Source organism: Setaria viridis, chromosome 9 (genome assembly GCF_005286985.2).
Source record: "Setaria viridis chromosome 9, Setaria_viridis_v4.0, whole genome shotgun sequence".
NCBI lineage: Eukaryota > Viridiplantae > Streptophyta > Magnoliopsida > Poales > Poaceae > Setaria > Setaria viridis.
Window position 1 is genome coordinate 47,136,976 of NC_048271.2, and position 17,140 is coordinate 47,154,115.

At 48.7% G+C, this 17,140-nt stretch overlaps 3 protein-coding genes across 3 annotated transcripts; 2 read left to right on the top strand and 1 right to left on the bottom strand.

Annotated features, from left to right (window-relative positions):
• Window positions 1–51: 51 nt before the first annotated feature.
• On the bottom strand, window positions 52–5,698 carry LOC117836121 (DNA topoisomerase 6 subunit A3). The gene is made up of 10 exons (XM_034715495.2): window positions 5,357–5,698; window positions 5,130–5,274; window positions 4,996–5,041; window positions 4,173–4,232; window positions 3,690–3,726; window positions 2,938–3,017; window positions 2,761–2,852; window positions 2,564–2,624; window positions 500–1,743; window positions 52–303 (listed from the first exon to the last, which is right to left on the bottom strand). Exons 1-9 carry the CDS (start codon window positions 5,556–5,558, stop codon window positions 523–525), a joined length of 1,944 nt encoding a protein of 647 aa, XP_034571386.1. The 5' UTR covers window positions 5,559–5,698; the 3' UTR covers window positions 52–303; window positions 500–522.
• Window positions 5,699–5,818: 120 nt separating this feature from the next.
• LOC117836120 (mitochondrial hydrolase YKR070W) lies at window positions 5,819–9,734 on the top strand. The gene is made up of 11 exons (XM_034715494.2): window positions 5,819–6,183; window positions 6,577–6,612; window positions 6,843–6,916; window positions 7,080–7,120; window positions 7,203–7,274; window positions 7,352–7,547; window positions 7,759–7,854; window positions 7,992–8,059; window positions 8,143–8,344; window positions 8,682–8,765; window positions 9,359–9,734. The coding sequence occupies exons 1-11, from the start codon at window positions 5,949–5,951 to the stop codon at window positions 9,416–9,418; spliced, it is 1,164 nt and encodes a 387-aa protein (XP_034571385.1). The 5' UTR covers window positions 5,819–5,948; the 3' UTR covers window positions 9,419–9,734.
• An 873-nt stretch (window positions 9,735–10,607) lies between these two features.
• On the top strand, window positions 10,608–11,646 carry LOC117840408 (large ribosomal subunit protein uL10c). Its single transcript, XM_034720911.2, has one exon. It carries the CDS (start codon window positions 10,642–10,644, stop codon window positions 11,308–11,310), a length of 669 nt encoding a protein of 222 aa, XP_034576802.1. The 5' UTR covers window positions 10,608–10,641; the 3' UTR covers window positions 11,311–11,646.
• Window positions 11,647–17,140: the final 5,494 nt, after the last annotated feature.

Genomic DNA, 17,140 nt, shown 5'->3' on the forward strand with positions numbered 1-17,140 from the left:
ATGCGAGGGTTCTATGCTCCAAATTTAATTTCATCACTCAATAGGGTATACTTTGTTTCCAAAGACACGTGAAGTATGAATTTCACTACTGTGATACGAACTTCCAGTCGAGTACATCTATGGCAGCAATTGTTCCATGAATAGTCTCCAGCAGAAATACATAACACGACAGCTGATGTTCAAATACACAAGTGATACAAGGGTGCTGGTAAGAATCAACAAGTTAGAGGTCTCCACTCATGTCAATTAGATCCTTGCAAATTCTGGGTAGAAGACAGTCTTGGCAAAAGAAATCACCGATATCTGCAAGCAGAAATACTATCAGGTATAATAAGATTCTTTGGTTAACTCAAGTGCATTCTGACTGAACATTTTGGATTACTCATGGGGAAGATTGCTGTTAACCGTTGTGTACTTGGTGAAATGCACTAATATGCTAAAGAACATATCGGATCACACAGTAAGATGAGAAGTGTGGATAGAAGATACGATATCATACCTGCATCGAAGAGTACTCAAATATCAAATCCAGTCCTGCTGCTGCAGCTTGAGAGGCAGATAGACCTCGGTGAGGTACTGAAACCCAAAGGAGCTGAGGGCCTGTATCTCAGCCTTTTGCCTGGTGCGCAGCATCGTCTCCAGCTCCTTCACCCAGCCCTCATTCTGCTTCACAAAGTCCTCCTCGAGCAGCTCCTTCCCCACCTTGATATCGTGATCGGTCATGGGGAGACGGCACTGCTCTGGCACCCTGTACTTGTCCAGGTCGCTCGGCCGGACCCCTAGCCACTTGATGTCTGGCGTCGTCAGATTGGCACTGTCATAGGACATGTTCTTGGAACCACACATGTACACTGACAAGATCTTGAGCCCATATGGATCAGAGTCCACCAGTGCGAGCACCGGCAGCTTCAGCTCCACCTTGAGCCGCCGCAGGAACAGCCGGGTGGCGACATCCGGCTGCCCCTTCGCCGTCAGAATGATGCAGGGGAAGCGGTTGTAGAACCTGTCCTCGGCGAGGCGCATGAACGCAGCGTCCTTCTCCACCAGCAGGATGAAGAGCGCGTCGCTCTCGATGCCCGAGACCCTGTCGATGTTGGGCGGGATGGCCTTCCCGCCGACACCCATGCGCGTGCAGTCGATCCGGTCCCCGTCGTCGGCGAAGACGAGGCGGCCGACGACGACGCCCTTCTCGGAGGCGACGACATGGAGCGAGGACCGAGTGCATCCGAGCATGCAGGAGACGTCGTCGAGGACTGCATCGGACTGGGACTGGTCGCCAAAGAGCTTGACGTCGGTGTAGAAGAGGTCACGCTTGGTGACGTGGATGCCCCTGCGGAGGACGGCGTGGACGAGGGAGAGGACGCGGGCCGTGACGGTGGCCTTGCGCGCGGTGGCGACGTTGGCGAAGGGGCGCGCGGACTCGCGGTGGAGGAGCACGATGCGGTCGAGGTCCGGGAGGTAGACCTGGTTGGAGGCGGCGCGGGAGGGCACCGCGAAGGAGAAGCCCCGGCCGGAGAGGATGCTGCGCGCGGCGGCGAGGACGAGGCGGTTGATGCGGGAGGTGACGGAGGCGGAGTCCTGGTCGGCCACCACGATGTACGAGGAGGTGGGGTCATCGGGGGGGTCGTGGTCCGCGAGGAACTTGGCGGCGGCCTTGGACTTGGAGGAGGAGGCGGAGGCGGAGGCGAGGGAGCGGAGGGTGGCGAGGATGGAGGCGTCGGGGCGGAGCTTCGAGCGGAGGGACTCGGCGTAGGACGCGGCCGCGGAGGCGCGCGGCTTCTTGGAGCTGGATGCGGGGCCGGCCGCGGCCGCCCCAGCGCGGCGCTTTTTCTCCGACATGGCGAGGGGCGAGAGATTGGAAGGCGGCGAAGGAAAATGCGGGGTTTGGGGAGGGCCGTCGGGCGCGGCGGAGACGGCGGCGGGGCTTGACCTCGAGCGCGGCTGCGATTTGGTTTGGGTGGGTGTGGACAGTAAAGAGGAGGCGAGGGCGTCTCGGATGGGATATGGGCTAGTGGGTCGAGGAGCTTCTGGGCTCTGGGCCTTTCCTCCGGTTGGCGGCAGTTGCAGAGCCAACAAGAGCCCAGACTTTACTGTCACCGCCCACCGGACAGGCAGATGAAATGCATCGTCGAGCACCGTGAAGCGAGAAGCGCAGGTGTAGAGACAAGCTGATACAGCAATTCAAGGGAAAGGAGAATGAATATACCAGATGCTACTGGTTCGTGTAGTAGACAGACAGATATACAACATTTTACAAACCATGATATATACGTCGCTTGGCTTGCGCCGGACAGAGAAGTTCGTCCGTGCACACTGACCAGGGATCGCTGAAGATTGAGAGCTACTTACAAGTTACAACCTGATTTGTACTATAACTAGCAGTATAAGATATGGTGTGCGTGTGGGGACACTAATTTTCTAGGAACAACAAGTTCTTAACACATCCTGCATGTCAGGGTCATCTCCAGCTTCTTTGTCCTGTAAAAATGGTACCAGAAACAAGAAGTCGCATTAGTAACATATAGGATGATTGAATGGAAATGTTTGTATGAGGGGTACTGACCTTGTGGATGTACAAGATGGTGTCGATACCAGGACCTGCAACAAGTAGTCCCCCTTGATACCTAAAAATAGAGAGATGCATTCCTCAACACAACCGCGATAGATCATTGCTAGGAAGACAATTGCAAAATCTCTAACAGCCAACTCGAAAGACAACTACAGAAACTCTAAGGTGGCGAAACCAGGATGCGAACATACCATCCCCCTTTCGTCCTGGTGTTCTTTTCGAATGACAATTCCCAGTCCTGCCTGTATCCTTCCCTATACAACTGTATTATCTTGAGGCCAGCCTGTGAAATGATGGAAGAACCATTTATGTATATGTTGAGTAACATAAACTACGTAGCATACGAAATTTGGTCCAGCAAGAGTTACCGCTGGTGTAAAGGTTGAGAACAACCCAAATGCAAATTCAAGAGCGTCGTATGATGAGTGAGTTGGGTCTGCATATACTTCTGCAATGTACAGTATCAAATTTGTTATATAGAGTAAATAAGTTGCCATTTTGTGGCAAAAAGTATTTATCAGAATACATATTGTTGCATAATTACAAACATAAACGCATATCAGGAAACCAAGGGAAGTTTTTTCTTTTTACATTTTTTGGAAAAACAAAATCTTTCAAACAAGGAAAGTGAAAAAAAAAGGATCCAGGTAAAGTTGGATGGACATGTGTTTTCTATTTAATGTTACTGGACATTAGGTATCTGGTTTCTTTTCCAATAAAGTAAAGACACAGACTATAATGGTCATATGTAAAATTTCAGTCCCTGCTCAGTGATTTGTACGGATAGCCTGATTTGCACTTCAGGAGCTAAGTACACACTGCCACATGAGTCATGATAAAAGTCCCATCATCAACTTGTGTATCATGGATGATTCTGAATTCCAAACCAAAATGTAAAATTAATAGGCAATAAATGTTCATGAAATAAGCAGAGCAGGTTAGTAACCCAAACCGCACTACAATCCACTGAGTTCATTGCTACCGCCTTGATCTATTGATTGCGGTATTAGGTGTACATAGTTTATCTGGACATTCCCTTAGAATTTATTTCATTATTGTTTCTTTTGCTGTCATAGGTGTGGTGGTCATAAGAACAGGAGTAGTTATTCAAGAAACACACCTCCTTTGAATTTGGTTTGCTCACAAAATGCATTTGCCTGGATCAGAAAAAACAAGACAGCACAATTAATCACTGAAACGCCAAGTTATCTACAGTAGAAATAGAGTTCGTCAAACAAATATTTCAATTACCAACTACCAGAATTTATGTACAGATGTAGCTCGTCTTCAAGAGTTGTATGTTCTAGTAATAATCTCAAGGAACACAACCTTAGTTTATACTGAATTAGAAAACTAAAGCTTCCCTAATATTCAATCAAAATAAATGCCATTAATCACAGCAATCACAATCAAGATAAATATAGAAACAAAGGTCCTTCCAAAAAAAAGTGTGACAAAGAAACTCTCTGACTATAATAGAAAATTGAATTCCAACTTGCACGCGAGTCATACAACACATATCACATGTATAGGAAGGTTAATCACTTAAGATTTTGCATTTCACAGCGAAAGTGAGGTTCTTTTATGGTAGATGAACAAATACCTGTTCAACACTACCTGGTCCAATTAAAACAAGAGCAACTCCAGCAGCTTGCATGACATCCTGTAAATTAGCAGCAACCCAAGAAATAATAAGTTCAGAATTCATAATACAAATGAACCAAGAAAGAGAGGCTTGTCTGTTATAACTTATAAGATGGCTTATTCATCACTCAAACCTAACTACATAAGCCACATTTTGTAACCCTTGCAACATAAAGATAATCCCAATGTCTAGGAAAGTCATACCAGTATTACTTAACAAGAAAATGGGATGACTCACAAATAGCAAATTAAACTGAAAAGGTTGTTCTTATAAGATACTTAAATCAACCTTTTTAATTCAAGGGAGAGTGGGAAGCTAGGAAGCTACAGAAATTAACAAAGGCAATCCTTCAATATCTATTCAACCCTCTAATTCTCTCTCTCCTTTTGTAATCCTGACTACAAAGTCCTACAAGCTGGATCCGTGCTCCTCAGATCTTGTGAGGCTACATTTGACGGATCAATTTGACTTTATAGATATAGGAAGCCGCCCACCTTGGATGATTTAAAAAGATCTACCATGCAGAAAAGGTGGCTTGTCAAACTAAAACCAGGCAAAATACAACTACAAGGTTTACCCTAAAAGCTGTTAACGTCTCAACATGCACTGAGTGGAGCTGATATTTTTATCGGCACAGAAGGTGGGAAAGATTTATATTCGTAATTGCACCTTGGCAAATGGCAAAGTACTGAACGGCATCCCTTAAGCATTTGATTGTTCTCCATTGTTCTTATCGGTTACAGATAATGAGATAAAAAGAGTGAGAAATCAGCCACGGAACCTGTTTCTCCGCAAGAAGATCGGCCCTCTTCCGGCACAGCACACACCTGCAAACAGCCAGCAGTGTGCCAAAAGCTCAGTCACGGCACTCTCTCAGAATTCCACGAATAATTAGCAGAGAAAAGACAAACCGACCCGAAATGGCGGGCAAACGCGATCACGGCTTTCCTGTCCTTCCACAGATCAACGATGGGCACCGCCTTGCCGCTCAGGTCGAACACCTCCACCCCCTGCAGCTTCTGCGCCAGCCCCTCCGCCGGCGCGGCCTCCGCGGCGCTCCCTGCAATCGCGCCCAACATACCACAGAATCAAACGGTACCGAACCGACTGTTGGGGGCAGAGAGCGGGAGGGGATGTGATACCGATGGCTCCAGGCCTGGCGGCAGGAAGGAGGAGGCTGCGGGTCCGCTGCGCTGGCCGCTGGTGGTAGATGATGGGGACGCCGCCCGTGCCCCTCGCGCGAAGGCACGGCGCGGCTGGGCGCGTGGCCACGGGTGCCGCGGCCGGTCGCGGGCTGGCGCTGGCGGCGGCGTGAAGCATGGCGAGCGGCGCGCGCGCGGCCATGAGGCGGCACTGCACTGGGCTACTGCTGGCTGGGCGGTGGCGGCGAGCCGGCGAGCACCGGGGACAGTTACGTGGGGGCTCGGTGGCCAGGATGCGGTTATGCGGCTGTCGCCACGCGGTGGGCGCGAGCCTTGGGAGGAAGAGTGCGGCTGTGCCGGCGCCTTTCTTCCTGGCTCGCGTTTGTTCGGCACAAGGTGTGGCCCACACGTCAGCCTCAGCAGAAAACTGTAGTCTAGAACTCGCCCGCCGCCACGCACGCACCCAACCAACGAGGCAGTAGACGCCTCGCGGCCGCGGACGGCGCGAAGCCATAGGCCTAGCCTCGCATTCGCTGGAGAAGCCGAAGGCCGTAGAGCACACGCGCTCTAGGCTAGAGCACGGCTGGGCGTCATGAGGGGCTTCCGCTTTGCGCTGATCCGCGCGGCGCGGTCGCGGTCGAGGGCGGAGCTCCAGACCGCGCAGCGCCGCCGGCCGTCGGATCTCGCGCAGCGTTTTGCCCACTCCGCGGCGGCCCCGGCGAGGCCGTCCTTCGGCATCGCGTTCGACGTCGATGGGGTCATCCTGCGCGGCCGCAGCCCGATCGGGGGCGCGCCGCGGGCCATCCGCCGCCTCTACTCCGAAGACGGTAGTTCCCTTGCGCTTCTGGTGCTCTGCCGCATTCCGTCGGAGCTGCTTGTAGTTTCATCAGGCGGACTCTGAGAGTGTCTCGCTGCTGTACTTGTACCGGCGAAGTGACTCGGATGGCAGGGCATGGCTGCCGCATTGGTGTCTTTTGAGCATTTCGTCGAACGGTTCCTAGACATTAGGCTTCTTTCTTTCAGGTGTTGGTTCGTGTAGCTTATTTCAGCATTAAATTGTATTTAAATATAGCAATGAATTTGAGGCTGCATACCGTTTTCTCCTCTTTGGCATGCAAACCTGTGTGAGTAGTCAGTTGCTAGTGTTGCTCTTTGCTAAGTTAGGTCTCTGCCTTCTGTTCGTTAAAGCTTATGGATACAAATTATTTGCTCCTTTTCAGGTACCCTGAAGATTCCGTTTCTGTTTTTGACTAACGGTGAGTGGTTCACTGTCATTTGTACACCCTGTTTTGCTATCATTGTTAAATATTAATTCCGGTGGAGAGCAATGGAATACTTCTAAAAATTCCTACCATACTTGAAGCAATGCATGATCATCACAATTCACAACTAAGGGTTGTACAGAGGCATCATGGTTCTTGCCACTTTCTGATTATGTTTTTGAAGTTTTATTGAGGTTGTTAAGGTTTTGCCAATCTGTTTGCAGGAGGTGGTGTTCCAGAGCACAGAAGGGCTCTTGAGCTAAGCCAACTTTTAGGAGTTAACATTTCTCCAACACAGGTACATCTACAGTACCCATGAGTCATTGCTTATTTGCCGCACAGTAGTGGGCCTTCAAGCTAACAAATAAACCCTTATATTAGGGAAAGAAAAGGATTGTCTTTATATTTTCATCCATCGGCTATGTTAAATGTCTGTCTATGAAATTTCCTGGTGGGTGCAGGTCGTGCATGGCCATTCTCCTTACAGAGAACTGGTGGACCGGTATGCCTTTCAAGTACTTAAGTTGCCTTGAAGTTCTGTTTTCAGAATATATAGAATGAAACCCCCTGTTTGGTCACTGCAGTTTTGAAGATGACCTTATTGTTGCTGTTGGAAAAGGAGAGCCTGCAGTAGTGATGTCTGAGTACGGATTTAGGTAATTCTTCGTGTTGCTATTACGATCACAGGTCAAATTTATTGTGTGAATTCCTCATGAGTTATCTGTATGTGCAGAAACGTTCTATCCATAGATGAATATGCATCGTATTTTAAAGATATTGACCCCCTGGCTCCTTTCAAGACTTGGAAAGTTGGGCAAACAGACAGTTACATGTCTGCAAAAGTGCACCCATCATACGATGTTTATTCAGAGCGAGTTAAAGGAGTGTTTGTTGTCAGCGATCCTGTTGACTGGGGAAGAGATCTACAGGTACTTTTTTTCATGCCTGTGTTTCACTAATATGAAACATTCGTGGGCTTCATTTGTTTCATTTCGCAGAACATCTTACTGTGCGGTCTATAAACATCTTTTCCTATAAGTGCATCTGAATAATCATGTGAAATTATGATTATGTTGTGTGTAGGTTGGCATACATAAGTTCAATAATCTTATTTTTTTTATTTTATTTTATGTATGAAAGGTACTTTTTGACATCTTGTCCACTGGTGGGCTTCCTGGGAGTGGAAAAGGGGATCAACCTCCTTTGTATTTTGCAGCTGATGATCTTGAATACCAGGTAAGATGATGTGTCAAGAATGGAGCTACACTGTAAACATCCTGCAGGCCATAATTTATCTTATTGCCATCCAGGTTCCATGATGTTTAAGATAACCATTACACTGAAAGAAACTTAGTCTTGTGCTCCTATGGCAGGCTGCATTTCCTTCCGAACGGCTTGGGATGGGTGCCTTCAGGATAGCATTGGAAAGCATCTTCAATCAGTAAGCGATTATTATGCTTTTGCGATTATTATAAACATGGATGTGCGGCCTGCTTATTCATTTTCTGCTCACTTGAACTGCAGAATAAATGACCATCCACTGAAATATACATCTTATGGGAAACCGAATCCATTTGTGTTCAAGAACGCAGCAAACATACTTGAAAAGCTTGTTATGAGTATGTATCCTAATTCACAGACATCAAAGGAAGTAAAAGATTGTCAATTTTCAACTATATACATGGTCGGTGACAATCCTAGAGTTGATATTAATGGAGCTTCGAAGGTTAGCCTCTAATACATTTTTATTATTTACATAAAAAATATTCGCTGCATGGTGTGGTTGATGGTGTGAGGAAATTGCACAGCTTTCAATATCTGTTTCCTTGACAAGATTTCAACATTGTCTATTATTACTTTATTAGAAGATATGCGTTTCCAGAGTTGAACAGCTAACATGCAATCCAGCGAAAAATTGGTTCCCTGATACATTGGAAGACTGCATTGCCTTATATTGAATAATGTGCCATCCACTTTTCTATGTTGTCCTTCCGTTCCATTAAAAGCAGGACATTGCTTCCTGTGTGCGATACTTATTATGCTACCCAATTTGAACTTTGCAGGCTGGCCACCCATGGTCGTCTGTTCTTACAAGGACAGGTGTTTTTAGGGGAAAGGATAATGATCCACAGTTTCCTGCAGATACGGTATGTCTTATTAGCGATTCTTTTTCCACCCTGTGGCTGTTAAGTCATCTGGTAACACATGTTTGTCAAGAAAACATATGTATTCATGACTGTTTTGTCAAGAAAGCAATGCACTGAACTTCATCATCTCAATTCTATTATCTGTTTTGGCATTCTCAATAGTAGAGCAGCTCACACAACTAGAGAGTTTTGATCTGTATATGGTGCCAAATCTTGAGTAATGCACAATAAATGTCTGCTAGATAGTGTGTCGTTTCACACCAGAGCGATACTATCCAGAAGATATGTTGAGGAACTAACCTGGTGATAGGTGTGGGAAATTTGGGTGCCTTTCTACAGAAAAGAATCACCGATTCCATTTTTTGTAAACAAAATATGTTATTTTCATGTTTCACTGACAGCTAATGAATTTTACTGTTATTTATGTTCCTTGAATTGTTGTACTTGGCTTCTTGCCACATGCTGTCGTGGCAAGTTGCCTGCTTAACTGAAATTTGTTGACCAAACACTCTATCTGATGCACAACGAAGATGAAAAAAAGAAGCTATCGTGAATTCGTTTTCATAATTTGCTTGCTTATGTGTGTTTTGCAGGTTGTTGATACTGTTGAAGATGCCATTAACTATATTTTGGAGAAAGAATGTATATGCTGACAATACCATCTATGCTCCCGTGACCCTTCATTGTTATTGGCAAACTTGACAACATGTACAGCCAATTCCCTTTCTCCATCTAGCAAATTGGGAATAATCGTTGGCTGGAGGTTGATCTCTTATTCATTCTACTAACAGATACACGTTAGTGACATCAGACTATACTCAGTACTCTATTGCTAGTCTTTTTGGTGACTGAAGAAGCTAATTCATCTGTAAAAGGATCAAAGGCTCGATGCTGTGGGGCTGAAATTGAAATGCAACTCGATTGTAATAGATGTTCTTGTTTACATGCAGATTATTTGCTTCCCTCTAACTGGTCGTTACTTGTTTGAAGTTATGAATTATAGCTTTCCATTATCGACCACATTGAACTTCCAAGTTTCTAGTTTTGTGCTGTTTCTGACAACTTCAAATCTAAAGCATCAACTGAGATGATCCATTCCAATTCGAATGGCTGTCCTTACAAGATAAATATTGTTAAGTTGCTTTATTGCTTTATTTTTTTTAACTATAAAAAGTATAATCTGATACAATTCAAATGTTGCTTCGTTGCTTTATTTTTTCACTATAAAAATGTATTTTGATACAAATTCAAAGGCATCCATGAGTTGGCCTTTTATTCAAAGAGTTTTCAAGACCTAGTACGAGGGGATGTTTGGGAGGTTTGGTTCCTCGACCTAAAGTTTAGTTCGTGTCACATTAAATATTTGGAGACTAATTAGGAGGACTAAATATGAGTTAATTATAAAACTAATTGTACAGATGGAGGCTAAACGGCGAGACGAATCTATTAAGCCTAATTAATCCATCATAGCAAATGTTAACTGTAGCAGCACATTGTCAAATCATGGACCAATTAGGTTTAATAAATTCATCTCGTTATTTAGCCTCTGTCTATGTAATGAGTTTTGTAAATAGTCTATATTTAATACTTCTAATCCGTTTCTTAAATATTCGATGTGACAGTACTGAAAATAAGCAACGGGAAGCCTGAGGGTTGTGGCGCAGTGGCACGCCAGAGCGGGAGGCCTGATCGAGCCACTGAGCGCTCGGCCCCATACAATCCAAAGGTCTCGTAGACCAGGTCCACGAGAACACTCTCATCTTCTCACTCACGGATAAGCTCTGGGCTCTCCACTCTTTCTCCTTCCTCCGCCGTCCGTCCCCGCGCCCAAACACAACCCGCCGTTGCTCCGGCGCCCGCCCGCCCGCCCCCCACGATGGAGACCTCGTTCCTCCCCACCACGCTCCCGACCGCTAAGCCGCTCCCCGCATTCCGAACCCTGTCCACCGCCGCCTCGCTCCGCCCGCACCCGCGCCCCCGCACCTCCACCATCCGCGCGGCCATCACCCGTGGCCGCAAGGAGGAGACGGTGGCCGCCGTCCGCGAGCAGCTGGAGGGGTGCTACCTCCTGGCGGGCATCAAGTACGAGGGCCTGACGGTGAAGCAGCTGCAGGGCATCCGCGACGCGCTCCCGGAGACCTGCAGCCTGCTGGTGGCGAAGAACACGCTGGTGGGGAAGGCCATCGAGGGCACCCCCTGGGAGGCGCTCAAGCCGTGCATGAAGGGCATGAACGCCTGGCTCTTTGTCCACACCGAGGAGGTCCCCACCGCGCTCAAGCCTTACCGCGCCTTCCAGAAGGAGGAGCGCGTCGAGGAGACCAACGACTTCGTTGGCGCCGTCTTCGAGGGCAAGTTCTACGGGCCCGGCGACTTCAAGGCGCTCGAGACCATGCCCAGCCGCGCCGAGGTGTACGCCCAGCTGCTCGGCGCGCTGCAGGGGCCCGCCACGTCCCTCGTCACCACGTTGCAGGCTCCCGCCAGGGACGTCGTCGCGGTGCTCTCCGCCTACGTGCGTAAGCTCGAGGAGGAGGCTGGCTCTGCATAGCGCGGTTGCGAAATGGTTGTCATCTCTCGCCCTCCCTTCTGTTGTAGATTTCCTTGTACCTTTACTTGCTCCCAATCACATTTGAATTGAATCACAATTTTCCATTTTACAATGTGTTGCCTGAATTTCCTGATAGTGGCATACTGCTGAGTCTGAGTGTATTAGTAGCATTTCCTGCTTGCAAGTCTCATGGTTTAGGAATCGGTATAAGGTCATATATGAGGTTTGGACTGTGACTAGGTAATGTTGAATATTTGGCAATTGATTTCTGTGAAAAACAACTCCATTGACTGTGTTACTGTACCAGTGAAAATATGATTCAGCAATTTAACTCCATGTGTTGACTCTTTTATGAATCGGTATGTTTGGCTTGGTGCCATTGTGTGTCCAAGCTAGTCAAACCAAATTTTGGTCACCATTTGGTTGGGTGCCAAAATTTGGCTCGGTAGCCATCTTAGTTCATTTTGGTGGCCACAGTTGGCCAAATCCCGGGCCACCAATTTGGTGGCCAAAATCTGGCTTGGCTAGAAGATTGCAAATTCACTAGCAAACCCAGCACCCCTACATTACCCAGAAAAACTTTTGGAAGCTCCAGAGTTCATGTGTCATACTCTGATTGTAGGATCGAAGCTATTTTCAGTCAGGAAGCTGAAATGCTGTGGTACCATCAGCTGCCATTGTCTTTTCAATTAAGAGTGAAAAAAAATCTCTCTGAAGCTCAGAAAGAAAACTTTGAAAAGCAACAACGTCGTGCTAATACTTAAGACGCATTGGGATGTTTGTCACGGCTGCAATTTTACAACAACTCAACCATCCAGTTTGTGGTAGCAACAGAACTATAGTTGGAAATTCTTATGAGTTGTCGTGTAACTTCCCTCTTTTTTACTGTGAAACTTGACTAAGCATCAATTTGGCAGTGATATACACAATATGCTTACTGCATTAACATTCACTTGTTAAATAACACGGAAAAGTTGATTTACACAAAATCCCAATAGTTGTATTAAAATGAACTAGCCCAATGGTATAAGACCTGTCTTGTGGCTACGGTCCATGGCTTGAGTGCAACTAGAGTGGTCTGTTAGGTCATTTTAATGTTGTATTTTCCAGGATTTGACCTCATAATACCTTGGTTGATGAACCGTAATATATGCATCACTGTGACAACCAAGTGCACCCTTTGTGTTGAAGGGGTATTGTTAAAGTTTTTGTTATTGGTGTGGAAGTTGCAGAAGTGCATAGGTATGGGGATGTCAACCGCACAATGGATGTGGATGCTGCCTGCAGAATTTTTTCTGAGTTACAATGAAAAGCTTACTCGATGGCAACAAGTTTGAAATCCAACAGGTTATTCATGTGGATGTTGTGTTCTGGTATGAGAAACTATTGAGTACGTCTCGCTGTTTTGATCCTGATACTTTGGTTCTGTTATGTATTTACATCCAAAATACCTTCTAGTGACTTAAGTAATCAACCTGGTTTGTCATTGATTTAGGTGGATTTTTTAATCATCAAACGATTAGGCACTTCAGATCTACTGTAGTAAGTTAATGCATGTTTCATGTTTGTTCTGGCAGTGAAAATATGAGATGCTGTCAGTCAGTTAAAACATTAGTGCTATCCAGATAAATATCTGTTTGTTCCATGTAGAACTCAGCAGTTAGTCAGTCATCAAATGAAATATGCTTCAGTTCCATGGTACTCCCTCCGTTTCAAATTATAGATCGTTTTGGCTTTTCTAGATTCATAGGTGTTTATATGCATCTAGACATACACTATATTACCTAGAAAACCCAAAACGACCTATAATTTGGGACGGAGAGAGTAACATTCTTTGGGACTTGGTGTGATAAAGTTGTGAGATTGTAGTTTTTCCGTTATGTGCTCGTAGTCTGTTTTCATACACAGTGTACTTCCCATTAATGACTAATGTAGCACCTAAGCATGTCGCAGAGTCATGGTTTCACTTTTCATCCATTCTTGCTTTGTCGTCTCTTCAAAGAGTTAAATTGTCCGTAGTTCCATTTTTCCATGGTTTAATCCTTGCCAAGTTGATGCTTACGCGTTTCGTACTCTTTCGTTTATCAGGTCTGAAAATGAAGAACATCTTACTTTTATAGGATGATAATGTAGACCATAATATTCATGTGCTGGTGCTGGTGATATATCTGGGCATCATGTGAGCAAACCCGCCAAAAAAAATGACATATTTGTGGGCTTGCGGACAACCCACTTGCATAGTTGCATCTTCTTAGCTTGCACGAAGGTAGGCTTGCTCTACTACCCAAAAGTATCAGAAAATTCATAATCAGGTACACCAGGCGTCCAGGCGCGAGCCGCGAGCGTCATGCAGGACGACGAGAACGGCGCCGGGACGCCATAGGTGGCGTTGCGCGCGTGCGCGGCTAGACCTGGTGGCGACGCGGCGGGCGTCGGTAAGACGCAGCATAGGCGGCTCGTGCGCGAACGCGCGGAGGTGGTGAATATACTGCAAAAGCCAGCGCGCGTCGGCGGTCGTGGCGGCAGTGCGGCGCAGCTTGTGAAGAGGCGGCGATGCCGATTAGGACGAAGAAGGAACGTGAAGGCGCGTGGTCGGTTGCGGAGTACGTTAGCTTGGGCTCTGAGGACGAGCACCGGGGCTAAACTTGCAGAAGTACGTATGATAGACCTGTTTCACTTTCACCTCAGGTTGAAAAACAGATTAGGGCACTCTATTCTTTTTTTTTAAAAAAAATGAATCATCCGCATCAGATGAAGCGAGCAAAAGCATTCTGCAATTTGGGGATCACGTAGAGAGATGCGAAGCTTGGCGCCGTGATCCGAACACAGACTACAGATCTATATCCAGCCAGCCATTGGTCTGCAGACTACAGTCTATCCTGGATTCCTGCTCCTGGTCGCTGACGCCACAATCTCCTCTCCGGGAACGGAAAACGAAGGCGCCCTTCCTTCCGCCGTGCGTGCGTCCCCCTCCTCGATCCCTACCGCTACCCCTGCACAGCGCCACATTCCCCCGCGGCCACGTGAAGACGGGGGGGGGGGGGGGGGGGGGGGGGGGGGGGGGGGGGGGGGGGGGGGCACACACCGGAGGGATAAGGGAAAGGGGGTTGGTGCTGCCTGCCCCCCAGAACAGAATCGATCTGATGATGCCGGCCACCCCCCGCGGTCGACGCGACCGCTCTCGGCGTGCACCCGCGCCGAACTGTTTCTTTGGTCGCGTCGACCTGGGGAGGTGAGTGAGCGCGGAAATCCCTTGTCAGGCACGATGATTCACCGCGCTGTTGTTTCCTTGCAGGTTTGTTGCCGAGCTCCAAATGTAGTAGTATACTAGTGTGTACAATGGGAAATGGTATGGCCGGGGCTCATTGTGGCCAGCAGAGGAGACGAGCTCTGTGGACCGAGAGATGCTTGTCGTTCCGCTCTCCTTTTTCGGAGGTGCTTGCTCCTGGCGCCGACTGGATCACTGTCCTGGCCTTTGCACGAACGTGCACAGCCGATGACGTGTGGAAAGGTGACCGATGCCCCCCAGGGCCCAGAATATGTACCTCGAGCTCCATTGGCTCTTTGGACGATTCTGTCTATCTAGCTCAAAAGGTAGGACGAGAATAGAATGATGGTTGGGCTTGGGGCGTGGGAGTTTTTTTGCCTTTTCTATTTTCCCTTCCTGGTGGCCTCAACTACATGACGAAAGTTAGTTGAAGTTGGACCCCTTTTTTTAACGTGGAGAAATTGGAGATTTTATAAGAAACAGTTCAGCCGCTCAAAGAGTCCGGGGCACAAAATTTAGGTGCAGCCTATTTTTTCTTCTTCTTCTCATTTCTGATCTTGCAACTGGTCATTGCGGGTGTCCCTTATCTACGCGCCGCCCGTTTTCGGAGGCAGGGAGCTACGGAAAAGAGCCTTTCTGCGGGAGGCACAAGAATCTGGATACGCGGCTGGCCAAAGGCATATTCCTGCTACAGCTGTGCTTTGAATTCCCAGCTGGCGGCCAGGCTGAGTATTGCCGAGCTAATGAGGCAGTAACCGTAAGGCCGCCAGATCGGCTGATTGGTGCCTACCTGGGCCATCAGAGATCAAACCATCCAAGTCTCCGGCGAGCCGGCACGCCGCGAGACCCTCACGGGCGCCGCCGGGATCCTACGGGATCATTAGCCTCGATCGGACTTGGAATGATCAGCGGGGGTCTGATGTAACTGACGTCATGCGCACGGAGGAGGTGCGCGGTGGCACGAGCCTTTCGGCCATGCGAGATGCGACCGAGCGAGCTGACCCGCCCGAGGCGCGCGGGCGGACGAGGTGCGAGTCCCCGTCAGAGCGCAGCGGACCAGCCAGTGAGCGGGCTCACCGAGTCCGGCACGCAACGTGACAAATATTCTACGGCGGTCGTGTTGGACTGTTGGTTGATCGGGTCACGGCTCGAGCTGAACTTTGAAAACTTGCTTGTAATTCCTGGACGGCGGGCGTCTTTCGCGGTAGCCTTTCGAGAAAATTTCTCAACCACAGTTCGTTGGTGCCTTTGAGGACAAAGCGTGGGCTTGAATCGCTGAATTTATCATCCTTCCAACAAGGAATTAAAATTGAACCCTTACATCTATTCATATTCAGGTTGTTATGGAACCTGTCCTTTTTCACAGCCCGATGAACACACCTCAACGGCCACACCTATTCGCTGCGGCTTTCCGGACCAAATAGACGCTGCAAAGCGTCTGTGAAGCACTCTTGGGCAAATTTGGGCCAACCATTCGCTACTGTGATCAGGTAGAAGGGAAAGCAACAGGCGATGTTCGGTGGCGCCACAAGCAAATCCTTAGTTAATTGAACATAGTGACCGCCGCGGGAGATTAGTTTAACACGTAATCAAGTCTCTTCCCGTCCTCACCAAAGGCAATCAAGTCATTAGAAGCACCCTTCGGCCTCTAGAACGTTCTAGCCACATTCCGTGCGGGCTGCCGTCGCCATCTCTCAGCTTAAACAAACGAGGGAAAAGGGGATGGGAACTCGGTTACTCAAACCAAACCCATCGGCCGTCCTGCTAATGACAACCGCTAACACGTACGAGTGGGTCACACGAGCTCACAAGTCACAGCTAGCAAACACATACGACAGCAAGCTTCCGTGACATGGTTTTGTCCGAAAATAAAAGTTGCGTGGCTTTAGGCCGTGTTTGGTATGGCTCCAACTCCTGGTGGAGCTGCTCCACTCCTGAACTCCATATGGAGCCAGCTCCGCTCCAAAACTCCAGAACAAAAATGGGGTGTTTGGCTAGATGGGTGCTCTCAGCTCCAAAAAAGATTGATTTCAGTGTGGATTGCCATTGTTGCCCCCCAATTAAGGCCCCACTTGTCATCCTCTCTATCCCATCTTCTTCTTTCCCTTTTTCCACTGCACTGTGCTGCACACGGGAGACCCTCCACGGGCGGCGGGGTGGGTGGCGGGCTCGACGGCGGGCAGCGGGGTGGGCGGCGATGGGGGCGGCGCTGGGCAACGACAGGCGACGACGGGCGGCGGGCGTCGGTGGGCGGCGGGCGGCGACGGGCGACGGGTGCGGCGATGGGAGGCGACGGGCGGCGGGGTGGGCGGCGACGGGCGACGGGCGATGACGGGCGGCGGGCGGCGATGGGTGACGACCGGTGGCGGGCGGCAACAAGCGGCGACGGGCGGCGGGCGGCGGGCGGCGACAGGCGGCGGGCGGCGGGCGCGGCGGGGGGCGGCGGCGGTCCGCGGCGGGCGGCGAGGCCGACCGGCCACGGGGGCGGCGACGGGCGGGGCTCTGGCGGCGAGTGGGGCTCCACAGAATAGAAGGGAGAATAGAATGAAACGTTTTTTTTGT

Coding starts and splice junctions, on each gene's coding strand:
- LOC117836121 (XM_034715495.2), bottom strand. CDS start 5,558: ATGGCCGCGCGCGCGCCGCTCGCCATGCTTCACGCCGCCGCCAGCGCC. Junction 3,018..3,689: donor GCAAACCAAATTCAAAGGAG/GTGTGTTTCTTG, acceptor TGTACATTGCAG/AAGTATATGCAGACCCAACT. Junction 2,853..2,937: donor TCTCAACCTTTACACCAGCG/GTAACTCTTGCT, acceptor ATCATTTCACAG/GCTGGCCTCAAGATAATACA.
- LOC117836120 (XM_034715494.2), top strand. CDS start 5,949: ATGAGGGGCTTCCGCTTTGCGCTGATCCGCGCGGCGCGGTCGCGGTCG. Junction 7,121..7,202: donor TACAGAGAACTGGTGGACCG/GTATGCCTTTCA, acceptor TGGTCACTGCAG/TTTTGAAGATGACCTTATTG. Junction 8,766..9,358: donor CACAGTTTCCTGCAGATACG/GTATGTCTTATT, acceptor TGTGTTTTGCAG/GTTGTTGATACTGTTGAAGA.
- LOC117840408 (XM_034720911.2), top strand. CDS start 10,642: ATGGAGACCTCGTTCCTCCCCACCACGCTCCCGACCGCTAAGCCGCTC.